Here is a 25,789-nt window from a genome sequence, read left to right on the forward strand (position 1 = left end):
ATGAACTGATTTGCCTGATTTTTCAGCTCATTAGCAATTTTGCGAATGGTTTTGCAAACAAAATATAGCACATGCAAAGATGTTAAATAGCCCACGCTAAAAGTTGCAAGCACAATAACACATATTATTTGTCCTTTTTTCTTATGCTATCCCATTTGCGAACCATCAGAGTACATTACTGCATCCTCCACACATGCAAAATAAATGCCATATTCTAGAATGAGGCCATTGTATTGTACAGCGCACAGCATTTTCAATAGATTTAAATTTGTGTTATTGTGGCAGCAGCATGGAAGTCAAGGTTCTCTGTGTGAATCAAAACCTGATGCAAAGCCATCTTTAAGGATTTTGTTCACTTTCCTGCACCAGATTGACACCTGAAATTTGATTGAGCAATCAGCGTCTAATAGTCCTTAGGGGCAGAGAAAATGATCTTATTTCCAGCCAGTAAGCATCGCTTCCTGCTGTTTTGGCGAATTAGATCTCTGCCTTCATTTACACTAGGAGGTAATAATCATAACACATGCGATAAAATAAAATTAATAAAAGCGTTTCTTGTTATAAAAACCCTAATGCTACTCCCAGGCTGATGCTTTTTAGAAGATTATTAATGAGCTATTTCTGCTCTGCTTCAAAAAAATCTGCATTTCATGAGCCCAGGCTGATTTATTTTTATATAAACCTCTTCTTATTGAGATTTTACAGAGTATGTGTTTTCAATTTTAAAAACTTGACAGAAATAAGAAATGTCAATAGACTTCCAGTGTGGCATTTTCTAATAAGCAGAAAGACCAAAAGAATGGAAAAGATAAAAGATCTGTGTTTGGAGGTCTTTCCTGTACGATCATTTCAAATTACTCTAAGGCAATAAAAAAAATTAACATTTCAGATGCTTATCAATGGGACTTAGATGAAACTTGTCCTACTGAGACACTGTGAGGTCAATGTTCAAAGCTGGCCATTTAAGTAACTTACAGGGTCATTCTTTATTCTGTGATGTGCCGGCATCGCGGCTGTATTATTAAAATTAGGGGAAGGGGAGGAGTGTGGGTGGGGTTTGGGAGGAGTTATCTCCCGGCAGCACTGTGGAAAATAACTACACCCTTTCCCGTAATGCTATGGGGGCAATAGTGTACAGCGCAGTTGCACCGTGGTGGGCGAAACTGCATCACTGTGATGCGGTCGGCTGTCCACTATTGCCCCCCAGCCCTAGGGGTTTGCCGGATATAACTTATCCAGCTAAGTTACAAGGTATATTTAGTGGCATGGCTAAGCCGCTGAATATACATATATATATCTACGCTTAGCCGTGTAAGTTATAACTAAGTTTAGATCTGCTGTATGGTATGTCTGATTTAGCTGCGTAACTTATGTGGCTAAGAATGAATACCAGTAGTTAACTGCATAACTTACATGACTAGCTCACTCATCCCCAACCCTGCCCACTACACACCCAGAAGTTACGCGGCTAACTTTTTAGCCACATGAGAGACTTATGCAGCTAAGCGGCAGCTGCTGAGTGTAGGCACATAAGGGTAGATTTTAAGAGCCATGCGTGCGCCCATAAATGCGCGTATCTCGCCATGCACAAAAATTACGAGCTATTTTATAACCTACACATGTAGGTTATAAAATTCAGAGGTATCCATTGTAAAATTGACATCATTAAAGAATTTTAGACCTTATAAGTGATTTGTACAAAGCAGCTAGCAGATTTGATTTGTACACTGCAGTGTACAAATCAACTCCTCTTGCTAGAATTTTCATCACTAATAAGCTCAAAAATGATTTAATGATGTCTCTCTCTCTTCACCGGACTCCTGCGCGTAACATGCCCTGTCCTCCGTCTACTTTTTCTGGGCGCGTGTACCTCAATGTATGTGCACCCTTCCCGGCTATTTAAATTTCATATACCTCCTACGCGGCCCACTTCTGTGTGTATGTGGCCGTTTTTGCACGCTGAAAGCTTTTAAAATCTACCTTACAGTTAGCAGGTGCTGCTTAACTGCATAAGTTACACTTATCCAGCTAAATAGTGCTGAATGAGCTTTAAATATTGACCTCAATGGGGGCATTTGTCAAAATGTTTCTGCCCTGCAAAAACTGCACCAGGGTTGAGCTAGTGTTGTTCACTTTGAAGATACTAGACTGTTTTCTTTGATAAACATCGAACAAAACTTTGGTATTAATCTCATTGGACACACTCTTGATGAAGCCCATAATTTCTACTTTCACTATTAACTTTTCCAAGTATGGTTAGGTTGCTATTAATGACATCTTTATACCCTAATTATAGTCAGGATGAATTCTCAAGATACCATCCCCAAGACAGATATTCTAGAATATTACTGGGCAATATTTATGGCTTGTATACCTTCTGCGATTTGGTCTGCTTTCGTGCAATAGTTCATTGCTCGATCCAGCCTTGTAATAAAGGCACATTGTCCTGAAGTCTGGCCTGCATTAACAGCGTGTAGCATACAGCAATGTTCATTCTGCATGAATGACCTGCAGTTGTTCAGAGAATCTGCTCAACAAAGCCACATTTGGGTTGAGAGCTAAATCTCTCCTTGGCAGATCTGAGAGCACATTAAATAACTTCAGTAATCTGATTTTTTTTTTTTTGGTTGGATGTTAGGGGTGGCAAGCAAGGGGAATTTGATTATAGAATCTTTTTATTTCATTCCTTTTGTGTGGTATACTGCATTTGTGAGCTCTTCAGATCTTGATTATTTTAGAGAATGTTTTGTGCAACCTAAGATTTGATAAGATTTTTTTAAATTTGAAAGCCAAAGTTCCATATGGACAAATTTGGAAGCTTTTTAGTTTTTTGGAAGTCCTCACATTTCAGTAATCTGGATTCTAGGGTAAGGTGTAGTAACAGGTTTCTCCCATTTTTCGTTTATGGGAAAATTCCTTAGCAAAGTGGTTAGTGTGAATGGCTGAGAAGGAGGAGCTTTCAAAACCTTTCAGCACGGATATCTATTCAGGAATAAAATAAGAATCAGAACAAAATAGGGAAATCTTAATGACTGCATTTGTGCTGTCAACCTAATTATCCAAAGGCATTTCTGTTAACGCTGCTGTTTCAGTTTAAATGGGATAAGCTGGACACTGTGAAAGAGACAAAATGCCACAGACCTTAAGGTAGCGGTGCCTCCTATTCACATCAAAATTAGCCTGTGCCACAAGTCAGAAGACAGTGCAAACTTCAGGAAGAGAGGAGGAGTAAGTCCCATCTGAACAATTTACTGCCAGCTGAAAAAATAGAGAGTCAGCTACTTTTCCCTCCGCCTTTCTTCTCTCATTCTTGTCTCATCACTGACCATTAATTTGGGGCCACTTCTAGACCTCCCAATTGGTAATCAAGGGCATGGCTAAGAAAGGAAGACAAATACAGAGACTAAGGGCTCCCAGTTATTTGAATTGTAGTTGCAATTTTTTGACACAAGACCGTTTTAGAAAAAAAAGTCCACCCATCATCTTCTCCCTTCCTACATTAAGGCCTGATTTTCAAAAGCATTTATACACTGAAAACTGGGTTTTACCTGAGTAAATGCACTTTACCCATGTAAGCGGGCTTTTGAAAATTGCTATAACACATGGCATTGAATTATCATAGAGTGTGCACTTGTGCAGGAAAATGGCTTTTGAAAATTGTTACGCTAGTATGCTACATTTGCACACATGAGGTAGATTTTCAAAGGGCTACGCGCGTAACTTATTTATTTATTTATTGGTTCTTATTTACCCGTCTTCGATTTAGAATATCACATCGGTTTACATTGTAACTGTGTTCAAGAAGTAGAGGTCTTCTTGTCTTGCATTATAACTTCAGTAAATTCTTATTAAGCATTGTAATTAGTTCATAATTTAACATCGTAAATAGTTCTTATTTAGCATTGTTACTTACACGCGTAACCCTGAAAACCTGCCCCTGCGCACGCCGAGCCTATTTTGCATAGGCTCAGCGGCGCGCACAAGCCCCGGGACGCACGTATGTCCTGGGGCTTTGAAAAGGGGGCGGGGTCATGGGCATGGTGCCGATCCGGGGCAGCCCGGGGGTGGGACCAAGGCTTCCGGCACAGCGGCTGTGCCTGGGGTTGGCACGCCGGCAGCTGGCCGGCGCGCGCAAGATACGCCTGACAAAGGCAGGCGTAAAAAGTTAAACAAGGAAGGGGGGGATTTAGGTAGGGCTGGGGGGTGGCTTAGATAGGGGAAGGGAGGGGAAGGTGGGGGGAAGCAGAAGAAAGGTTCCCTCCAAGGCCGCTCCGATTTCAGAGCAGCCTTGGAGGGAACGGGGAAAGCCATCGGGCCTCCCCTAGGGCTCGGAGTGTGCAAGGTGCACAAGTGTGCACCCCCTTGCACATGCCGACCCCGGATTTTATAACATGCGCGTGACAGCGCGCGCATGTTATAAAATCGGGTGTACATTTCTGCGCGCTGGGTAGTGTGCACAAATGTACTCCGCGCGTGCTTCTCTTAAAATCTACCCCATATAACTCCTTTGAAAATTCACTCGGTAGGAGGTCATTTTCAAAAGTAGTTACACATAAATGTAACTACTATTGTTGCAATTATCAAAAGTAATTTACCTGCGTAAGTGCACTTTACGCAGTAAATCCTATGGACAATTAAATGGCACATATTGTAGCAATTTTCAAAAGACCACTTATATGGATGAAGTGCATTTCCATGTGTAAAATCCAGTTTTAAATATTTTTTTTTTTATAATTGAAATATTTTTTATTAAAGACAATATAAGACATATGGAAACAAGGGCCAAAACCCTGAACATATACAGGTCCCTAAACGGGGACAATACCCTGGAAACATGTATCCATATCCAAACCTGTAACAGCAAGTATAATCTTATGGCAATGTATACATATCATCCCATGAGAATAAAATGAATGTACCATAGGCCACGTGTCTTAGCCTCTGTGTATGTTATACATTTTACATTTTATCCCCCGAACTCCCCCCCCCCTTATGCTGATAATAATAATGGAACGTTGGGTGAATGATAGAGAGTCATATTGCAATAGGATAATGCTAATCAGAGATATCCTGGATAACGTGAAAGGTATACTTCATTTGGCTGTATCACGACAGAACTCCTCCTTACATGTACTATACACTGTCCAAATGTCCTGGAACCGTCGAAGCTGTTTCTTGAGCCTAGCAGTAATCTCGGCCATAATATACATGTGTCCCAGTTTAACTTGTACTTCGACCAAAGTCGGTAACTGAGCAGACTTCCTTTTCTTTGCAATTTCGATCCTAGTGGCTGTATAAATATAGTTTTCTAATCTATTATAACTCTCTTTTCCCGGGATCATGGATGTGCCCAATAATGCATGCTGCGGGAGCAATCCCTCAGAAACACCACACATCCATTAAATCCAGGATTCAATAGCATTCCACAATGGGCGAAGTAAAGGACAAGCCCACCACATATGAAAATAGCTGCCCGGACTACGGCACCCCCTCCAACACTGATCAGAAATATGTGGCATCATACGATGTAGGCGAATCGGATAATAATGCCATCTAAACAACATCTTCAATGAGTTTTCAATTAATGAAGTGGCAATTAGCCCCTTACCTAGGCCTATGAAAATCCCCTCCCACTCCTGTGGTGAGAAAGTAACATGTAAATCATGTTCCCTCGCCAACATAGTGGTAGTTTTCACAAATGGTTCCATTCCCAACATAGTATACAGCACTGACAACAGTTTAACGGTAAAGTCTGCTTTTTGACATATTGTTTCGAACTCAGACTTCCCTAGTTGGAGATGTCCCCAAAGCAAAGAAGACTGTGCAAAGTGATGTAACTGTAGATATAAAAAGATATCAGACCCCTCAAGACCATACCTCAATTGCAGATCCTGAAAAGAGAGAAAGCCTTTAAGCCCCGGGATATGCCCCCATAAGCTAATACCCCGTTTCTTCCACCTCTGGAAAGCCAGATTCTCGTAGCCTGGAGTAAAATCCTTATTAGCATATAAATAGGTGGCATGATGGTATTCTCAATTCCCAAGAAGTAGGCATTTTCTAGCAGACCAGAGCCGAAGGGAAAGTAACATAGTTGGAGGTAGAACCTCCTCAAGATGTACCATCCAGGTTTGCTTGGGCTGCCAAAATAAACTACATAAAGGTAAATCTCCAACAAGTTGCTGGCTAAAGAGAAACTAAGGCTTTGGATTAGTCTGCTTATGCCAGTCTGCAATCGTTTTAAAACAAGCCGCTATAAAATATCGTTCTAAATTTGAACTCCCAGGCCTCCCCGTTTTTGGGACTTATACAGAATGTGTCGGGCAATCCGTGGTCGTTTACCACCCCATATATAAAGCATCAATCTCTTCTGCCACTGGGCTAGCCTTTGTCTTGGAACATCAATAGGCAAGGTCTGAAACAGATACAACAATTTGGGAAGGATTTTCATTTTAACAGCGGCAATTCTGCCTAGCCAAGATATGCTATATCTGTCCCACTCCTCCAGTTCTTTGAGAATCGTGGACCACAATTTATCATAGCTCAATTGAAACAGGTCTTGTGAAGCACTGATGTACACCCCCAAATATTTTAATTTATTTTGGGCCCACTTAAAGCGGAACCACATCTTAAGCATCATTTCAGAAGAACGAGAAATATTAATATTTAGAATCTCCGACTTTTTCCAATTGAGCCTAAAACCAGAGACCCTGCTAAACTCTTCCATGGCTTCCATCAAATGGGATAAGGACATGTCAGGATCAGTAACTAGTATCTGAATATCATCCGCAAACAGAGACAATTTGGAGGAAAACTGCCCCACCTCCACACCTCTAATACCAGGATGACTCCGCACTAGATTTGCGAATGGTTCTAAGAAAATCACAAAAAGAAGGTGTGACAGAGGGCATCCCTGTCTGGTACCACGTCTTACTGGGAAGGTGGGTGAATATCCCCCATTTATTTTTATACATGCTAAGGGGTTATTGTATAATTGCTGAATCCATTGTATGAAATAGTCCCCAAATTGCAATTTCCGCAATAGTGCAAAAAGATAGGGCCAGTGCACCATGTCGAAAGCTTTCTCTGCGTCTACCGAAGCGCCACTGCAGGAATATTACACTTCTTTACCCACCAAAACATATCAATGATTTTGTGAACATTGTCACTTGCTTGACGGCCTGGTATAAATCCTGCTTGATCTAGGTGTATGATTTGAGCAATAAAGCTGTTCAACCGGGTTGCTAACATTTTAGCTAGGATTTTCAAATCAATGTTTATGAGGGAGATCTGTCTGTATGAGCCACATATGGTAGGATCCCTCCCCGGATTTGCAAGAATCGTGATACCAACAGTGTTAGCAGATGCAGATAGTGGCGTCCCTTCTTTTAGGGCTAGAAAGAATTTGGCTAAAACAGGGGCTAAATATGGGGTGAATGTTTGGTAAAACCGACCTGTATAGCCATAAATTCCCAGCGATTTCCCGGGTTTGAGGGAGCGGATAGCATGTATGATTTCCTGCTCCGATATATCCTTATTCAGGATATGTTGTTGGGGATCCTCTAGTACTGGAACTGTGGAGGCCTCCAAGTATTTGTCAATGTCCCCAAGACAGATATCCTCGTCCATCGAATAAAGTTCAGAATAGAATTGGTGAAATCGCCGTCTAATAGATTTATTATCTGTCAGCATACCGCCCTCCTTGCTTTTTATCTTAACAATTGTAGTTTGTGCTTGCCGGCGTTTCAAAACATTGGCCAACACTTTCCCGGCTTTGTTCCCCCCTTCAAAATATTTTTGCTGGGTCATTTGCATGTGATGGGCTATAAACGCCGCATCTAGGGACGTAATGCGATTTCTAATGTCATCCAATTGGGTGAAAGTCTACGAGGAGGAGACAGAATGTTTATGTATGCGCTCCAATTCCTTAAGCTTAAGAAGGAGCTGGGTCCATTCATGCTCACGCTGTTTCTTTAACAGTGCTGCACGTGCAATAAATTTGCCCCTAAGGACTGCCTTTAAACATTCCCATAGTACCACCGGATTAACTTCTCCAGTATCATTTATTTTCAAGTATTCCTGGATGGCCAACTCTACCTGTGGCACATAATCAGGGTCATCAAAAAGAGAGTCATTTAGCCTCCAAAATCTGGTACCTTGATCGTAGTCCTGTAGCTGTAACGTAAACCAAATAGGAGCTTGGTTAGACCATAAAATAGGCTCAATGTCAACCTTGATAACCCTGGAGAGAAAGCCCGCACTACCAAGGAACATATCTATCCCGAAGTAACTAGTGTGCAAGACAGAAAAAAAAGTGTAATTTCTCGAAGTCAGATACCGAGACCTCCACATGTCCCATAGACCTTGACAACGTAACAAAGCTTTCAGTGCACCCCTAGCTTTTTTGGAGTCTGAACTGGAGCCATGCGAGGTATCTAGATGGGGATTAAGAGTTAAATTAAAGTCCCCTCCCAGGATCAAAGAGCCTTCAGCCCTAGCGGTCAATAGCTGATTTAAAGAATGATAAAAATCCGCCTTTTGGGATGTGGGGCCATAGATTGATACCAAAGTGTACAACTCCCCCCCTGTGGACAATTTCACTAATAGAAAGCGACCGTTAGGATCCTCATAAGTTTCTTTTAATTCAAAAAGAAAGTCCTTATGAAGCATAATCCCCACCCCCGAATATTTAGAAGCAACCGTGGCTGCAGCCCAGTATTGGTGTGGATATTTAGGATTACTCATCAGTCTTTGATATCTCTTCCGTAAATGGGTCTCTTGTACCAGTACAACATCAACATTCATTCGGTCAAGCTCTTTAAACAGCAATTTTCTCTTTCTTGGTGTATTGAGACCTTTCACATTTAAGGAGAGAAATTTAAAGGTAGCCATCATGAAAAACTCGAACATTCTCCTCCCAGCTTATGAGAAAATATACCCCCATGCATCTGACCCCCATCGCAGAAATGAAAGTGCACCCATCTTCCATGCCACATCTATGTTCCCCTACCCCTAACCCCCTCCCCCTCTCCCCCAACCCTTCCCTATACAACCTGGAGCATAGCCTTGGTGTGCCAGAATTCCATGGAGGAAGACAAATATCACTTCCCATGACACCCGGCCTCTGGGCTTGCTCTTCAATACAACAAAATAGCCTAACCAACAATGATAAAGTCCAAAACATAATGACCCTAACAATTTGTAGTGCAATAAGGATTCAGAAAAGACGCCTTGTAACGTTCTGACCACGTTCCTTCCGCTGCAGTATCACAGCGCAATGGGATTCGAAGTAGAAAGGATGATTGCCAACCAATCAATCAGGCAGGGGCCTCCCCTGGGCCATCGTCAGCCGAGTTCCGTTGTAGTCTTCGCCGGCCCTTAGGGACCCTTTTCCAACATGGTTGTGGTGCTCTCCGGGGTGTAAGCCCGCCCTGTTCCCCAGACACGACCAGGGGAGGATCAACTGGCATTCCCTCAGCTTTTAAAATCTCAGTGGCCTCCTGTACTGATTTGGTACGATGAGTGGTGCCCTGAATCATAAAGGCCAGTCCTCCGGGGTATAACCATCTGTATCTGATGTTGGCTTCATTTAATTTCGTAGTTACACAGCAAAAATCCTGTCTCTTCTTCAATGTGGCAGAAGAAAGATCCGCAAATATAGCAATTTCATGACCTTCCCATTGCCAAGTTTTCTGCCATCGAGCAATATTAAAGATTTTTTCTTTCTGGATGAAAGAGTGATAGCAGACCACGATGTCTCTAGGTCTATTTGCTAGTTTGGGTCCCAGGGTCTGGTGGGCCCTTTCCACTTTGATAACAGCAGCTGGTAAAGCAGCATGGGCATCAACCTTAGCAAGAAAGAAAGAAGAAATTTTTTCTACAACCTCCATGCAGTCATTAAAGTCCTCAGACTCTGGGACCCCCCCGAATCCTAATGTTGCACCTCCGACTGCGATTTTCAGTGTCCTCAAGTTTTTCCGATAGAGAGCAATAAGACTGTTGTAGCTGCATGTGTTCTCTCCGCATAGCGTCCCAGCCTTCTCCCTGCGTGTCAAGTCGAATCTCTGCCTCCTCCATGCGGCGCCCCAGCTCTGCATTTCTTCTTTAATCTCGGCAAGCAGCGCTGCAATCTCTGATTTATATGATTTTAGGTCTTGTCGTAGCTCCCCAAACCACCTTCGCATCTCGTTTCGGGTAGGCATTAAATCATTCGTGGCAGACGGGTCGTCGCTCTCCTCCTCCATTTCAGCAATTAGGTCCGCCGCCACCATCTTGGATTTCCCCGGGTCCGAGTCGTCTTCACCGCGGGCAAAGGAATATTTGCGCAAGTCGGGTATTTTCTTTTTCGAGGTCATCTCCCAGGCTGTTAGTAAACTCACAGGAGTCGTCAGGTCAGCTTTTTGGCGTGTTGGTGGCGATTAATCACGCTCTAAGCCCAATAGGCTCGGAGAGCAGTTCAGGGAGACTGCTTACATGAGGAGTGACGTCACTTCCTCTCCAGTTTTAAATATTTAAATGTTTTTTAAAATAAGGCCCATAGAGTTTATAAAATACAGGCATAAATTTGTATAAACAAACTTAAACATATATGTGCTGATTTACTCACAGTGTTGAAAATTACCCTCCCTTCAGGCTTTTACAAAATACTACTTGCATGGATGCATTCTACTTATATGTGTAACTTTCAATTTAGTATGCAGAATCCTTTTGAAAATTAACCCTAAAAAACATGTCAAAAGTTCCAGTCCATACATTAATCTGACAAAGAAATAATCCTATTCTAAAAGATAAGCATAATAAACATTTTTTCAATCAAAATATACCATTGTCAATTTATTTAACAAATACTGAAAAAAAAAAAGCTACAGAGGATAACTTTCAAGGAAATGCGTGCAGTGGCATATGTATGCATATGCCACTGCACGCAGATTTATACTAATATTTTATAACCCGTGCATAGGATATACTCATGTTTTATAAAATACACATATCCTTACCTCACAACATACGCATTTATGTAAGCTTACATGAAAATACTTGAATACATTGAAATCATGAATATCAATGCATTGAATATGCAAACTTTTCCTACCTGTTCAAAAAATATACGTGTCTATAGTTTATGCTTGAAAATAAAGTAGGATTTGCTCGCATACATCAGGATTTATGAATCTTAAAACGTGTGCGTCAAGGAAATAATCAGTTTTGTTAATCATTTCACCAGTTCACAATCCTTCTCCAAATCATCGAGACCTTCTATGCCATATAAATAATTTTAATTCCTGACTCAAAACCCGGGGTACAGAAAATGGTTTTGGATACTTTGGAGGCTGGAGTCGTGTATGGAACAGTAAAAGGCTATATGGTAAGGATGGCCTACATTTGTCTGCAGCAGGAAGGAAGATGCTAAGTGAGAAATTTAGATCATATATTATCAGACATTTAAACTAAACAATGGGGGTGGCAGGAGATGGCCAATGAAATTGACATGTCACCCCCAAGCAATACAGGATATGGGAGGAAAAAATAACAAAATCAGTCAGCACAAAAAAGCAGAAAAGGTACATACAAAGCACAACAAATCAAAGGAAAAAAATTGGAATGCTATGACTACAAATGCTCATACTTTGGGCAATAAAATCCCAGATCTGCAGGCTCTAATGGTGGAGGCAGACTTGGACATTGTTGCTGTTATGGAGACGTGATTCACTGATTCTCATGATTGCGATACAGCCATACTGGTCTATAACTTGTTAAGGAAGGACAGAGAGGCCAGAAAAAGGGGTAGAGTATCTCTCTGTGTCAAAAACAATATCCAATCAACTGAACTGCACGGATAGTGGGGTAGAGAAGAAGCATTATGGATATCCTAAAAAAAGTTGATGGTTCATCCATTTTTACTGGTGTGGTTTACAAACCTCCGACTCAAACAGAAGAACTGGACAGGGATCTGGTTGAAGACATTCAAAATATGGGAAGGAAAGGAGAAGTTCTAATTGTTGGAGACTTTAATGTGCCGGGCGTACACTGGAGAATCCCTTCTGCAGAATCTAACAGAAGCAGAGCAATAGTGAATGCCCTGCAAGGGGCTCTCTTCAAACAAATGGTAATGGAACCCACGAGGGAGGGTCTTATACTTGACCTAGTGCTCACTAACGGTGAGAATGTCTCTAATGTCCGGGTGGGTGCCCACTTCAACATCAGTGATCATCACACGGTATGGTTTGACATTGCAAATAAGACATGGAGAAGTCACACGAAGATCCAAGTTTTGCATTTCAAAAATATGGACTTTGATGAAATGGGGACATACCTGGAGGTAAAACTAGAAGATTTGGGAGAAAATGGGAGAGGTGGAATAACAGTGGGCCAAAGTAAAAGGAGCAATAACAAAAGCAACAAATCTATATGTTAGAAAAGTAAACAAAAGTAAGAGAAATAAGAAACCAATCTGGTTCTCAAGGGAGGCAGCTGACATAATAAAAGCAAAAAGAACAGCGTTCAAGAAATATAAAGGATCCCAAAAAGTGAAACATAGGGAAGAATATCTGGTGAAACTGAGAGAGACAAAGAAAGTAATCAAGAAAGCAAAAAGTCAGGCGGAAGAAAGGTAGCCAAAGAGGTAAAGCGAGGTGACAAAACATTTTTCAGATACATCAGAGAAAGGAGAAAAGTCCGAAGTGGTATAGTGAAATTGAACGGTGACAAGGATCAATGTGTGGAGAGAGACAAAGAAATGGTGGAAAAATACTTCAGTTCGGGTTTCACTAAAGAAGACCCAGGAGAAGGACCGTCGCTATTTAACAAGTCTGTGGATATGGGTGGAGTAAACGAAACTCCATTTATAAAAGAAAATATATGGGAAGGGCTAGGAAAACTGAAAGTGGGCAAAGCCATGGGCCTGATGAGGTTCATCCCAGGATACTGAAGGAGCTCAGAGATGTGCTGACGGGTCCTCTGAGTGATCTGTTCAATAGATTCCTGGAAATGGAAGTGGTGCCGAGTAATTGGAGAAGAGTGGTAGTGGTCCCGCTTCACAAGAGTGGGAGCAGAGAGGAGGCTGGAAACTACAGGTCGGTTAGCCTCACCTCAATGGTGGGAAAATTAATGGAGACTCTGCTGAAGGTGTTATAGCCGCCGCCCCGGCAAGCCACGACCGGGGCCAGTCACTCACCGGTGCGGTGGGCCGACCCACCGATGTTGAGGCTCGGCATCGGCAGGCTCTTCCTGCAGCAGTATCTGCTGCCCAACCAACATGGCCGCGGCGTCCTCCTTGCGCGGCCGGCTCCGCCCCCTGGGTTCCCCTAGGGTTGCGCGCGCGGCAGTAGCCTGGAGTTATAGGAGTCATTACAGGATATGGGTTGGGCTCCTTCCTGTGGGCTCCATCTTCGGGGACTATTTAAGGCAAGGCCTGTACCTTCAGACCTTGCCTTGGCTTCTTGGCTCCTGCGGTTTGTTCCTGAGCTCTGTGCCTGTGATTGACCTCCCGTGCCTGATTCCCGGACTGGCAGCTGTTCTTCCCTGGTATCTGATTCTTGGACTGGCTGCGGAGTATCCTTTGGTTCCTGATCCCTGGACTGGCTGTGGAGTATCCTTTGGTTCTTGACTCCTGGACTATTCTTGACTACCCGAATCGACCTGCTGGAGGCGCCAGCTCAGCCTCTGAATCGCACGACTTGCTGGAGGCGCCAGCTACCTGGATCACACGACCTGCAGGAGGCGCCTGCATCCAGATTACCCCCGTCCATCTCTCGAGATCTTCTGAGATGCATTGTGTTGTGCCTCCCGGAGTCCGTGTCGGGGGACCATTTTATTCACTTTACTCTGAATATTTTGGAACAGTGGAGTTCTCATGATAAATAAAGAATTAAGTGTCTTCTGAATTGAATTTGACCTTCCCCTCTTCCACACTTCTTCGTGTATTGTTCAGTTCTGGAGACCATATCTCAAAAGGGACAGAGACAGGATGGTGGTGGTCCAAAGAAGGCTGACAAAAATAGTGGGGGGTCTCCATCAAATGACTTATGAGGAGAGGTTGAAGGACCTAAATATGTATACTCTGGAGGAGTGGAGGTGCAGGGAGATATGATACAGACCTTCAGATTCCTGAAAGGTTTTAATGATGCACAATCAACAAACCTTGTCTGTTGGAAGAAATCAGTAGAACTAGGGGTCACGTAATGAAACTCCAGGGAGGATGACTCAGAACCAACGTCAGAAAATATTTCTTCACCGAGAGTATGGTGGATGCCTGCAATGCCCTTCCAGAGGAGATGGTGTATATGCTAATTTTTATGTGCGTAACGTTTTGAAAACTCATCCTTTAACAGAATATGTAAAGGAAGAAATAAATCCCTTTCATGAACTGTAATTGTTTGAGCAGACCTAAATTCTCAGAGATACAACCTAAAAAGGGATCCCAGATAAGTTCAGTCCCAGCTTAGACTCCTGTAGAACAATTACTCTTACTGCATTTTCTCACAGAATTCACCTCATTGTGAGGAACTGAACACTACAAAGAGGGCTTGGAGATTTCTAGCTTTAGGGGTAATTTTGGCAATAGAATTTTGGATGTAAGTATTAGATAAGTGCAACAGTTAATAAAAAAAATATATAAGTATTGTATATAAAGCTGAGGAGAAGATGTAGATGGGCCTTATGGTTTCTATCTGCCATCATGTTCTCTGTTATGTAATGTAACTGGTTTTACTCTGCTTTCTTCATAGGTGCTGCACCCTTACCTAGATGAGCATAGTGTGCTTCTAGTTCAACTGTTTGGCATGGATGCTGTTTACATCCCAGACCCAAGTGGACAGAGAGTAGGAGTAGTGGTATCCCGCTCTGGGCAGGATGTTGAACTTTATTCTCAAACACAATTAGGCTGGACTGCTGTTCCACTCTTTGACAGGTAATATAAAGATATCTACTTATGTGTTTCTGACTCCCTAAATTAGTGATGAGCTCAGGTGCTGTAGTGACAAATAGCCAAAATTACTGGGTTGGAGGCCCCAAAAATAAAAAAAATAAAAAAAATTGTAAAAAAAAAAAAATCGGCTCACGGGTTGGTTTTCTGAAACCGTGGCTGTCAGCGGGTTCGACAACCGACGCCGGTAAACTTAAGCGTCGGCTGTCAAACCCACTGACAGCCGCCACTTCTGCCAATAAGGAGGTGCTAGGGACGCGCTAGTGTCCCTAGCACCTCCTTATTACCGCGGGCCCTCATTTGAATACTAAATCGTGCGCCCAGGAGAATGGCCTGGGTGCTTGTCAGGAGAGCGGGCGCTCGCCTTGGAGCGCCGGATCTCCCGCGGATTTTACTGTATCGGCCCGTATGTTATCCGACTAACTCTGAATATCGGACTTAGCCGGTTAACTTAGCCAGCTAACTCAACTCCTCTCAGTTATGCCCCTGGAACAACCCTAATCTATCCAGCTAGAATTTAGCCAGTTAATAATTATTAGCTGGCTAGAATTTATTCAGATAAGTTCCCAAATCTTCACTTAGCCGTATAACTTCCGAGTTATCCGGCTAAATGCTTTTGAATGTGGATCTCCGTGTGTTTAGCTTGTACTCGCATACACACTGTTTTATAAACCTCAAAAGTACACATGTATTTTTGGTCTCACGCACACATTTTTGCATGAAAAAAAGGAGTGATCTAGAGGTGTTCCAGGGAAGGTCCAAGAGCTACATGCACAAGTTAGTATTTTATGAGACTTATGCACATAAATTTGGCAAATATTACCCCTGCTAATTATCTAGCGCAATTGATATCAAACTCATCTATTGTTTACTATTAGTTGGGTGGGAGGATTGAGTGAACTGGGGGAAGTGTAGAGTGAAGAACTAGGGGAGTCTTGATGACCTGGAGAAGGACTGGATGAACTGGTGGAGGTTTTGGCAAAGTTGGGATTTCAATTATGAGTGCATGTTTTAAAATATACTGATTTCCATACATAAACAGGGTTTTATGCAAGCAAGTGACAATTATTTTTGTGCATAAAAAATACCAGGTGAATTTTCAAAGGAGTATTATAGCAATTTTCAAAAGCCATTTACCTGTGTTAACTGCACTTACACAGGTAAAGTACATTTACACATGTAAAACCCAGTTTTAAGCATGTAAATACTTTGAAAATTAGGCCCAGAGTGCACGTTTTTAAAATAGGAAGGAAGGATATACACTTTCAATGCATTGCAGATATTTGTGCGTAAGGAAACATATGCTTATATATTAGGGGGTAGACATACGCATATTTTAGCGCAGGTTATGAAGTACTATATGCACATATATGGGTCCACATGCAATTTGATAGTTACCTTTCCTGTATTCAGAACTTCTGAGCTCTTAGAGTGTGCTCCCTTTTCAGTTTATTGCATCATTACCAATATTTATATATCTCACTCCAGGTAGATTCATAGGCTGTCTGGCAGGTTGATCAGGTCAGTGCTGCAGGGTGATGGTGATGATAGTGGGGTATGTCTGCGATGCTGTCCAAGACTGCCATGGGGGCCTAGGAGGCCAGATGTTCGTGTAATCATTGAGCTTGCGTTGGACATTTGTTTGGATTATTGTGGTACACTGTGGTAGGGAATGAGAAGGGAGGGGTGCTGGATGTGAGCTAAAAAGGGGACCTTGCATGCTCAGCTATCTAGGAGGATGGTACAATTGAGGAAGAAGAGGAAAACTCTCTTGGATAAGGAGTGACATCCTACAGGCTGTCACGTGCCATAGATGACAGCTGGGACATGTCCATACAGTGTGGACTGAATGGAGTAGTTGGTCTTTTTCTGATGCCGTCTTCTATGTTAATTGATGCAGGATGAGTTATTAGTACTTGCCACATGTGTTTTTGAAATATTGCACAGTGGATCAAAGGATGAGTGCTGCTTTAAGAAGCTCTCATTCTTTTTATTACTATTTTCAGAAGCTGCCAAAAGTGCTCATTTCAAGAAAGGCTAGCACTGTGCTGAGAAGGATTGCTTTGTAGCATTCAAAAGCCCCCCAATCATATGATAACTAGACAGTTTTGTAGCTTTAGGAGCTCAAGCTATTGAACTCTCTGCCACATGACTCAGTGTGGCACAGCTTCCTTTTGGGAGTCATTTCCCTTACCCAGTAGGTCCTCGAGGTGAGAACATTTCATGAAGGAATCACCATAATAGGAAAGTTCAAAAGATCAGAGAATCAAGTGGTGTTTGCCTGAGGCAGACAGACAATGTGACTCCAATTTACAGAACTTTAATCTGGATAGCTTGGGTTACAGGGTTTTTGTGCTGAATCTGGATTGTTGGGCTTGCTTTAGCTATTTACACCTACTGGCTAATTAAATCGTATTTCTTCGTTATTATTTCCATTCTGTTTGGTGAATCCTGTCTAGAGATTTATTGTGTTGTATGTGTGCTGTTAGTTTGAAGACACATAGCTCATTTCACTATGACCCAGGCAAACCTAGATGTCAAAGGTTACATAGTAATGCATCAGCTCAGCATGCAGCTGACTTTGGATTAGGAGGAGGCTGCTTTTGTGCTGGATAGTATTACTATATTCTCTTCCCCATGTATTCTGGGGCTTACAGTCCTGCATTTTATTGGAAGAAACTAAAATATAAATTGTAGCTAGTTCAAAATTTGGCCAAGAAATTTGGCCAAGATCCTATAGCTCACTGAACTATAAAGATATTGTGGGGCTACTGTGCTAAAGCACCAAGGAGTCTCAAACTCAGGAACTAGGAATCTGGGCCACTAGCCCCTGCAAAAGTAGTTAACAGTCCAATTTCATTCATACCACTCCCCACCACAACTAACATGGTATACTTGTCTACTCACTTATATACCTGCATAGATAATTATTTTTCTTTCTGTTATTAACTGTAAAATAATAGCCAGAGTTGTCATTAAAAATGACCCCATGTTCATGCTGTGAGAATTTTTTCAAAAAGAAGTTAAACAGACTGGGGTAGATTTTATAAATTTACGCGTGCGCGTACTTTTGTTCGCACACCAGGCGCGAACAAACGTACGCTGGATTTTATAAGATATGTGCGTAGCCGCGCGTATCTTATAAAATCCGGGGTCGGCGTGCGCAAGGGGGTGCACATTTGTGCAACCTGCGTGCGCCGAGCCCGGCGCGCGCTGCCTGTTCCCTCCGAGGCCGCTCCGAAATCGGAGCAGCCTCGGAGGGAACTTTCCTTCCGCCTCCCTTCACCTTCCCCTCCATTCCCCTACCTAACCCACCCCCCTGGCCCTATCTAAAACCCCCCCCACCTTTGTTGGCAGATTTACGCCTGCCAGAGGCAGGCGTAAATCTGCACGCACCAGCGGGCTGCTGGCGCGCCATCACCAGACCTGGGGGATGGTCCGGAGGCCTTGACCACACCCCCGAGCCGGTGTCACGCCCCCACCCTGCCCCGCCCTGAAATTTGCGCCACCCACCTGACACGCCCCCGACATGCCCCCTTTGCAAATCCCCCGGACTTACGTGCGTCCCGGGGCTCGGCGCACCCAGGGGCCTTTTAAGAGGGTTACGTGCATAACTTATGCGCGTAACCCATTTAAAATCCGGCCCTTAGAGCCTAACTTTCAAACTTAATCACAGTACAGGATTAGTGTGCATAACTGGACATGAGAAGCTGCTCTGAAAGTACATGTGGATGTTTCACTACATGCAAATATGTGTAATGTCTTCAAAGCACTCATACGCATGTATATTTTAGCATAAAAAAAAAATAACATGTACGCATAATACCCCAATTTATATGCAGAGGCATGTTTGTGTTACAGTATGCACATATACCATTTTGAAACTACTTGGGTGCGTATTTGAAATCACCAATTCGCCAATACTGCTGCCAGTTCACCCAATTCACCTAGACCCTCCAGCAGGTCACCCTGAACCCCCACCAGTTCACCCAGGCCTCCCACCCAAAAATTACAGAAAACCAAGTCTGACTTCACTTGCGCTAGTCAATGGGCAGGTGTAAGACTGTATGAATAAGTTTGAGAATCTATGTGCATATATCTCTTACAAAACACAAACGACCATGCATACTTCATCATCCCAGCCTGGACTGCCCCTTTTTTCCACCAGTAAAATGTACACGCAAAGCCAAAAATCTGCATGTACTTTTGATATTTATAAAACAGCACATATGTGAACACCTGCTGCTTACAGGGCCGGCGAAAGTACTAGGCCAGCTGGGCCTGGGCCTAGGGTGCCAACCATTAGGGGGCGCCGCTGCTCGCGAGCCAATGAAGCAGGGTGAGGCGGCCGCTTCAGGTGGCAGAATTTTGAAGGGGCAAAAAGTGCCCCTTCAAAATTCTGCCCAGCCCTCACCTCACCCTGCCTTCCCCCTTGTCGCACCACCCTCTCAAAACCCCCCCCCCAAGATTCACAAAAACCCTGGGCCATCGGCTGCCACTACTATGTGACAGGGGCTATCAGTGCCACTGGCCGGTCCCTGTCACATGGTAGGTGCAGTGGATGACCTGCACCATTTTTTAAAATGGCGCCGGTCATCCATTACCCCTACCATGTGGCACCGGTAGCCCTTGTCACATGGTAGGGGCTAAAGGCTACCAGCGCCATTTTGATTAGTGGCAGCTGATGGCTCCCAGGCCCCCCACTGGACCACCAGGGGTGTTCGTGAGTCTTGGGGGGGTCGGGAGGGTGGAGGGGTTATTTTATTTAAATTTGGGTGGGTGGTGCTGAGGGTGGGGGAGCGGCGACATGTGGTCCCCTTCCCTGGAGATAGGAATCGGGGCTGCGACCGGCTGGCGCGGTGGCGGCACAAGGGGGGCAGCACAAGGTAGAAGGTGCCTAGGGTGCCTAATCCCCTTGCACTGGCACTGGCTGCTTAAGCACACAGATGCTGGTTTTCTGCACGGAGCCCCTTTGAAAATTTGCTGGATTATGGCCAGCCTAACAGCACTGTAGTTAGTTCTCCAAGCCCATGCGAGTGATGTAACCCCTAAAGTGGCACGAAGCACTGCTATTAGTGTCTTAACTCTTTAGGAAACTCTAACCTGCCATTTTGTAGGCCGGTTGCTATAGGATTTACTAATCAATCAGTAGGAGAGAAAGGGGAAACCCTGGGAAGGCCTACATCATGAATCTCTAATGGCAACTGGATGGAAAAAAATAAGAGGAAAAGCCCAGCATGGGAGAAGCACAGCTCTCAGCTGCTTCCAGTTCATCAGGGACTCTCTCCCTCCTCCCCCATGAGTGCATTGGGATTTTTCATGTGGCTTTGTCAGTTCAAAACTGTAAATCCCAGAATGCTTGATGTTGGGAGTTGGAAAGCCTGGGCTGATTCAAAGAGCCCCTGAAGGATTGGAATTAGGTGTGAAATCTCCCTTACAGGCAAGCAGATTCAATAAAAGGTGCAGGAGAGCCGGCGCTCCGAGTTGAGCACCCGCTCTCCCGACACGCACCCAGGCACCTCTTCTGGGTGCGCGATTCTGTATTTAAATGAGGCCCGACGCTAATAAGGAAGCGCTAGGGACAATAGCGCATCCTTAGCACCTCCTTATTAGCAGAAGAGGTGGCTGTCAACGGGTCCGACAACCGACACTTAATTTTATTGGCATCAGTTTTCGAACCCACTGACAGCCACGGGTTAGAAAAACGGACGCCAGCAAAATTGGGCATCCGTTTTTCAAACCCACTGACCGGCGGGCAGCTTTTTTTTTTTTATTTTTGGTGCCTCCGACTTAATATCTTTTCAGGATTGCTTAGAACTTCACGCCTGCCCTAGCGCAGTTGTTAATAAGGGGTAAAAATAGCGCATCTAAAACACGCAGCCAAACAAGGGCTAAACGGCACCGTTCTGTATCGACCTGTTAGTCGGTTCGGATTTCTTTTAAGGATTCTGCTTTTGTAATATATAAAATAGATGTGATTGTGATTTACTTTCTCTGCTTCTTATTGTTCCTTAATATTTTCTCAAATGTTTCTTGTATGTCTCCCTCTGTCACATTTCAAGTTCTGCAGTGTTCAGTCGCCTCACACACTCAGAAAAGCCTGCAAACATCTATAAAGCCATTTGCTGCAAAACTGACTGCAAAGCGCAATTAGCACTTCATTAATATGCAAATTTGGTCCACTACAAATTCCTCTATGCATGAGACTTAAATATGCGAGATTGACTCGCTGTACTACCATCCCAGCTGCTTTTATTTACTTTCAAATTGAGGATCTGGGTAATGATGTTGTTGACAGGAACACAGAAATATGTTGGGAGAGCATCACAGATTTCCATTTTATCCACAGACAAGCAAATACCATATCACCAAATTGGAAGAAATTATATTTGATTACCAATTTGGTGAAAAATAAAAAGCATACCAGTCTCTGCATGCTTAAAAGAAGGGAGCCATCCTGAGACTTCAAGTTTTCCCCAAAGACTGCCGTCTTCCTGAAAGCTTGTTTATTCAGAGGTAGCTATCTCCAGAAACAGTATGAATTATGTGTTGTCAGTAGAGATAATATTAGAAAGTTGTATCAGTTGTTTGTTCCATCTGGAGGGAATATGTGAGCCTGGGAATTAGAAAGCAGGAACCTTGGAAATGGCTTACCTCATTGCCTTCTGTTAATTATGTAAAAAAGCCTTTCCAAGACTAAATACAGCCTTACTTTGCTGTCAGCCCCCAGAGTCTTTGGCAGCCCCATGAAAACTCAATCACATAGGGAACACAGCTATCATTTCCACATCTAAAACTGTATTTAAAGACCTGTAATTATAAACTGTCAGTAATATCTGTCTGCTAATAAAATGATAGGGAAAAGTAGTTTATAAAACAGTGCAATTTGCTTATTCAGGGTAGGTAAAAGGAGCAAATATTGTTTTTATATCAGAGGGGTCTCCATCCAAATGTAATGAGCTGATTACGTAGGAAGATTAGGACTGTTTCCTCACCTGTAAATGTTTAGCATGGATGAAACATGCATCCTTTAAGCAAGCGAATGCACAAACGAGCACAAAAGTCGGGTTTATAAACTAACCCTGAGCTGCCCAGTTCAAAATGAAAAGTCTCTCAAAAATGATTACATTCTACTTCTATCCTTAAGTGCGGGCTCTTTCTTCCTTATGCATATCTATATAAGCAATTATATGGCACTGCATAACAGATTACGCATGGCTCCAATAAGTTCCTGCCCCACAAATGTACAATCTAATCAGTAAATTATCAAAGCGATTCCTCACGGAGAAACAGCCTGTACCCACGTAAGTAGCATATATACGCCTCTGTGCTAGTTTCTAAACATCAAAAGTAGGTGCAGGTTTTCTGTTTCACGCTTCCTTTCTACTGGTGCAAAAACGGGGCAGAGCAGGGTCAAGAAGTATGTGCGGAAGTTGCTATTTTGCAGGAGATATATGTGTAGAAATTCTCAGACTTATTTGTATGCTCACGCCTGCTCATTGACTGGTGCAAGTGAAATTGGACTCTGGGATGAATTGGTGGGGGTTCAGGGCGAAGTGCTAGGTGGGCTAGGTGAACTGGAGATGGACTGGGAGATCCGGCAGAGGTATTGGCCATCTGGTGATTCCAAATAAAATATCTGCCTCTGCGTATAAATCAGGGTTATTACATGTACATATATTTCTTTTTGCACATAAAATATACACGCATATATTTATAAAATAGGTAAAGAAAGTAAGCGCTTTCTTTGCATTGGAAATATTTGCGCATAATGAAACATACACACACACTTTCAGAGCAGAACAATGTGGGGTTTTATAAACCGTGCAGCTCCCACTGCCCAATGTATAAAATGCTAGGATAAATCTCTGTACGTCCACTTACGTGCACAAATGCTCTTCCATGAATAGATTTCAGATAACAGATTGCTTCAGATAACAGTGAGTACAATAGAAGACGCAGGATTTTAACTTAGGCCAGGTGGATCCCAGCCTATTATTGGAATAGATTACCCGATGATATCAGGTCTAAATACATTCCTATTCCAACAGGCTCTTAATGGCAGGAATTTGTACTCAACATGTTTTATATTGCAACGCAGCAGGTTTATTAGTGTTTTTAAAGATACAGTTTACATCTTGGGGTGGGTTAGGTATATCTTGTTTTATTTTAAGTTATTCTCTTAGCTTTGTTGTTTTTAAGGTCATGCTCTTATTTATTTATGTTTGTTTTCATTGTTTTAAGTACAAGATTATGAATATAACGAATGTTAGTTGCCTAGGAATGGTTGATAGGCAACTAAATCTGCAAATAGATAAATATTTCTCTAAACACTTGGCAACTCTCTAAGTCATGATCTAACCCCCCTGGGAACACCCATTTAACTAGACAATAATTGTCAAACCTAAGTAGGCCTCCAGTTATTTTACGTAAATATGGGCTTTCTATTGCCAAATAGCTTATCCATTTGGAGCCAACAGTAGAGTAATGCCATTGGCTCCTGTCCTTCTCTTGACCATGGGCTGTTCTGCTGCAGCTGGCTCAGACTAAATGTGCCTAGCCACAGGAGGAAGTCCCTTCATGAGTGTGGAGGAGTAGAGATGTGAATCGTGTCCTCGATCGTCTTAACGATCGATTTCGGCTGGGAAGGGGAGGGAATCGTATCGTCGCCGTTTGGGTGTTTAGAGTATCGTGAAAATCGTTAAAATCGTGAACCGGCACACTAAAACCCCCTAAAATCCACCCCCGACCCTTTAAATTAAATCCCCCACCCTCCCGAACCCCCCCCATGCCTTAAATTGCCTGGGGGTCCAGCGGTGGTCTATAGCTAAATCGGGGGAAGGGAGAGGGCAGGAAAACTGGCACACTAAAACACCCCCGCTGAACGACCTCTGAACGATCTCTGAACGACCTCCTGCAGTCGATCTCCTGCCGGCGCCATTTTCCATACGGAAAACGATTCGCGGCAGAAGATCGCTCCCCGGACCCCCGCTGGACCCCCAGGGACTTTTGGCCAGCTTGGGGGGGCCTCCTGACCCCCACAAGACTTGCCAAAAGTCCAGCGGGGGTCCGGAACGACCTCCTGCAGTCGAATCGTGTTGGTCTATGGCCACCGCCATTTTGCGCCGCCATTTTGCAAAATGGCGGCGCAGAATGGCGCCGGCTGAAGACAACACGATTCAATTGCAGGAGGCCGTTCCGGACTGCCGCTGGACCCCCAGGTAATTTAAGGCATTGGGGGGGGGGGTTCGGGAGGGTGGGGGATTTAATTTAAAGGGTCGGGGGTGGGTTTTAGGGGGTTTTAGTGTGCCGGTTTTCCTGCCCTCCCCCTTCCCCCGATTTACGATAAATCGGGGGAATTGGTATTGTATCGTGGCCCTAACGATTTTTGACGATTTAAAATATATCGGACGATATTTTAAATCATCAAAAAACGATTCACATCCCTATGGAGGAGTAGCCTAGTGCTTAGAGCAGGAGGCTGAGAACCAGGGAAGCTTCTCCCATTGTCGCTCCTTGTGATCTTAGGCAAGTCACTTAGGACTGAATTTTGAAAGGAATTACGTGCGTAAAAGCATATATTGTAGCAATTTTCAAAAGCCCATTAACATGTGTAAAGTCCATGTATGTGTGTAAAACCTTTTGAAAATTACGTCAAGTATAACTTTCAAACCTATTCGTGTTACTGGATTTGCATGTGTAAGTGGACACGTGATTTACCCTAGTGGGTTGCAGCACAGTTTGTAAAAGGCAGCATAGTTCAGCTCTGAAAGTATGTGCACATGTCTCAGCATGTGCGAATATTTGCAATGCATTAAAAGCGTGTACTTTATATATTTTATAAGCATACACTTGTATATTTTACATGCAAAAAATATATAACCTGTATGGTAAAACCCTGATTTATACATGGAAGTGGGTATATTTTAAAATACGCGTACATATTTGAAATCACCAGTTTGCTGATACCACCACCAGTTCACCCAGTCTGTCTCCACCGAGATGGTCCTAGTACTTCACCCTGAACTCCCCCAGTTCACCCAGACCTTCCACCAAAATACAGCAGACAATAGATGAGTTTGATATAATTAGCAGATGTATTCACATAAATCTCTGCTAAAATAGTGACTTCCATGCGTACCTCTTACCCCTGCCCCAGAATGACCCTAGACTGCCCCTTTTGTGTGCAGGTAAATGTGCAAAACCAAAAATACACGCAACTTTTATTTTTTTGTAAAAAAGAATGTACTTATGCATTACCTCTTTGAAACTTTACTTACTGGATTGTAAACCTTCTGGAGATAGGGTAAAACCTACAGGACCTAGTGTAACTTGCATTGTGCTATAAATGCAAAGTGTGAGCTACATCTAAAATAAAATTATTGTCCAGCTTGAGTGTGGCATGGAAGACCTCGGCTGCTCAGTGGGCCTTGCTTGACTCAGTTGGGGGTAGAGAAATTTAATCTTGGGGGCGACAACCCCACTCCCATCAAGCGGATCGATACTGTAAAACCGCGGGAGAGCGGACGAACGCCCGCTCTCCCGGCGCACGCACCGGCCCTTCACCGGTGCGAGCGATCCAGTATTCAAATGAGGTGACGCGGTGCAAACGAGGGAAAGGAGGCGCTAGGGACACTAGCGCGTCCCTAGCGCCTCCTTTTGGCCTGGAGCGGCGGCTGTCAGCGGGTTTGACAGCCGACGCTCAATTTTGCCGGCGTCGGTTCTCGAGCCCGCTGACAGCCACGGGCTCGGAAACCGGACGCCGGCAAAATTGAGCGTCCGGTTTTCGGTCCGACAGCCGCGGGCCAAATTCAAATTTTATTTTTATTTTTTTTTACTTTTTTTTACTTTTGGGGACCTCCGACTTAA

The 25,789-nt window shown here is 43.5% G+C and overlaps 1 protein-coding gene across 3 annotated transcripts in view; it reads left to right on the forward strand.

The window, feature by feature from the left end:
* Positions 1–25,789, forward strand: part of LOC115098197 — a 166,505-nt gene that overhangs the window by 87,951 nt on the left and 52,765 nt on the right. For all 3 annotated transcript variants that reach the window (XM_029614599.1, XM_029614601.1, XM_029614600.1), the window contains exon 15: positions 14,724–14,905. In XM_029614599.1, the coding sequence (XP_029470459.1) occupies positions 14,724–14,905 (182 nt within the window). The remainder of the gene's footprint in view (positions 1–14,723; positions 14,906–25,789) is intronic.

The sequence above is a fragment of the Rhinatrema bivittatum genome, chromosome 8 (genome assembly GCF_901001135.1).
Source record: "Rhinatrema bivittatum chromosome 8, aRhiBiv1.1, whole genome shotgun sequence".
Taxonomy (NCBI): Eukaryota; Metazoa; Chordata; class Amphibia; order Gymnophiona; family Rhinatrematidae; genus Rhinatrema; species Rhinatrema bivittatum.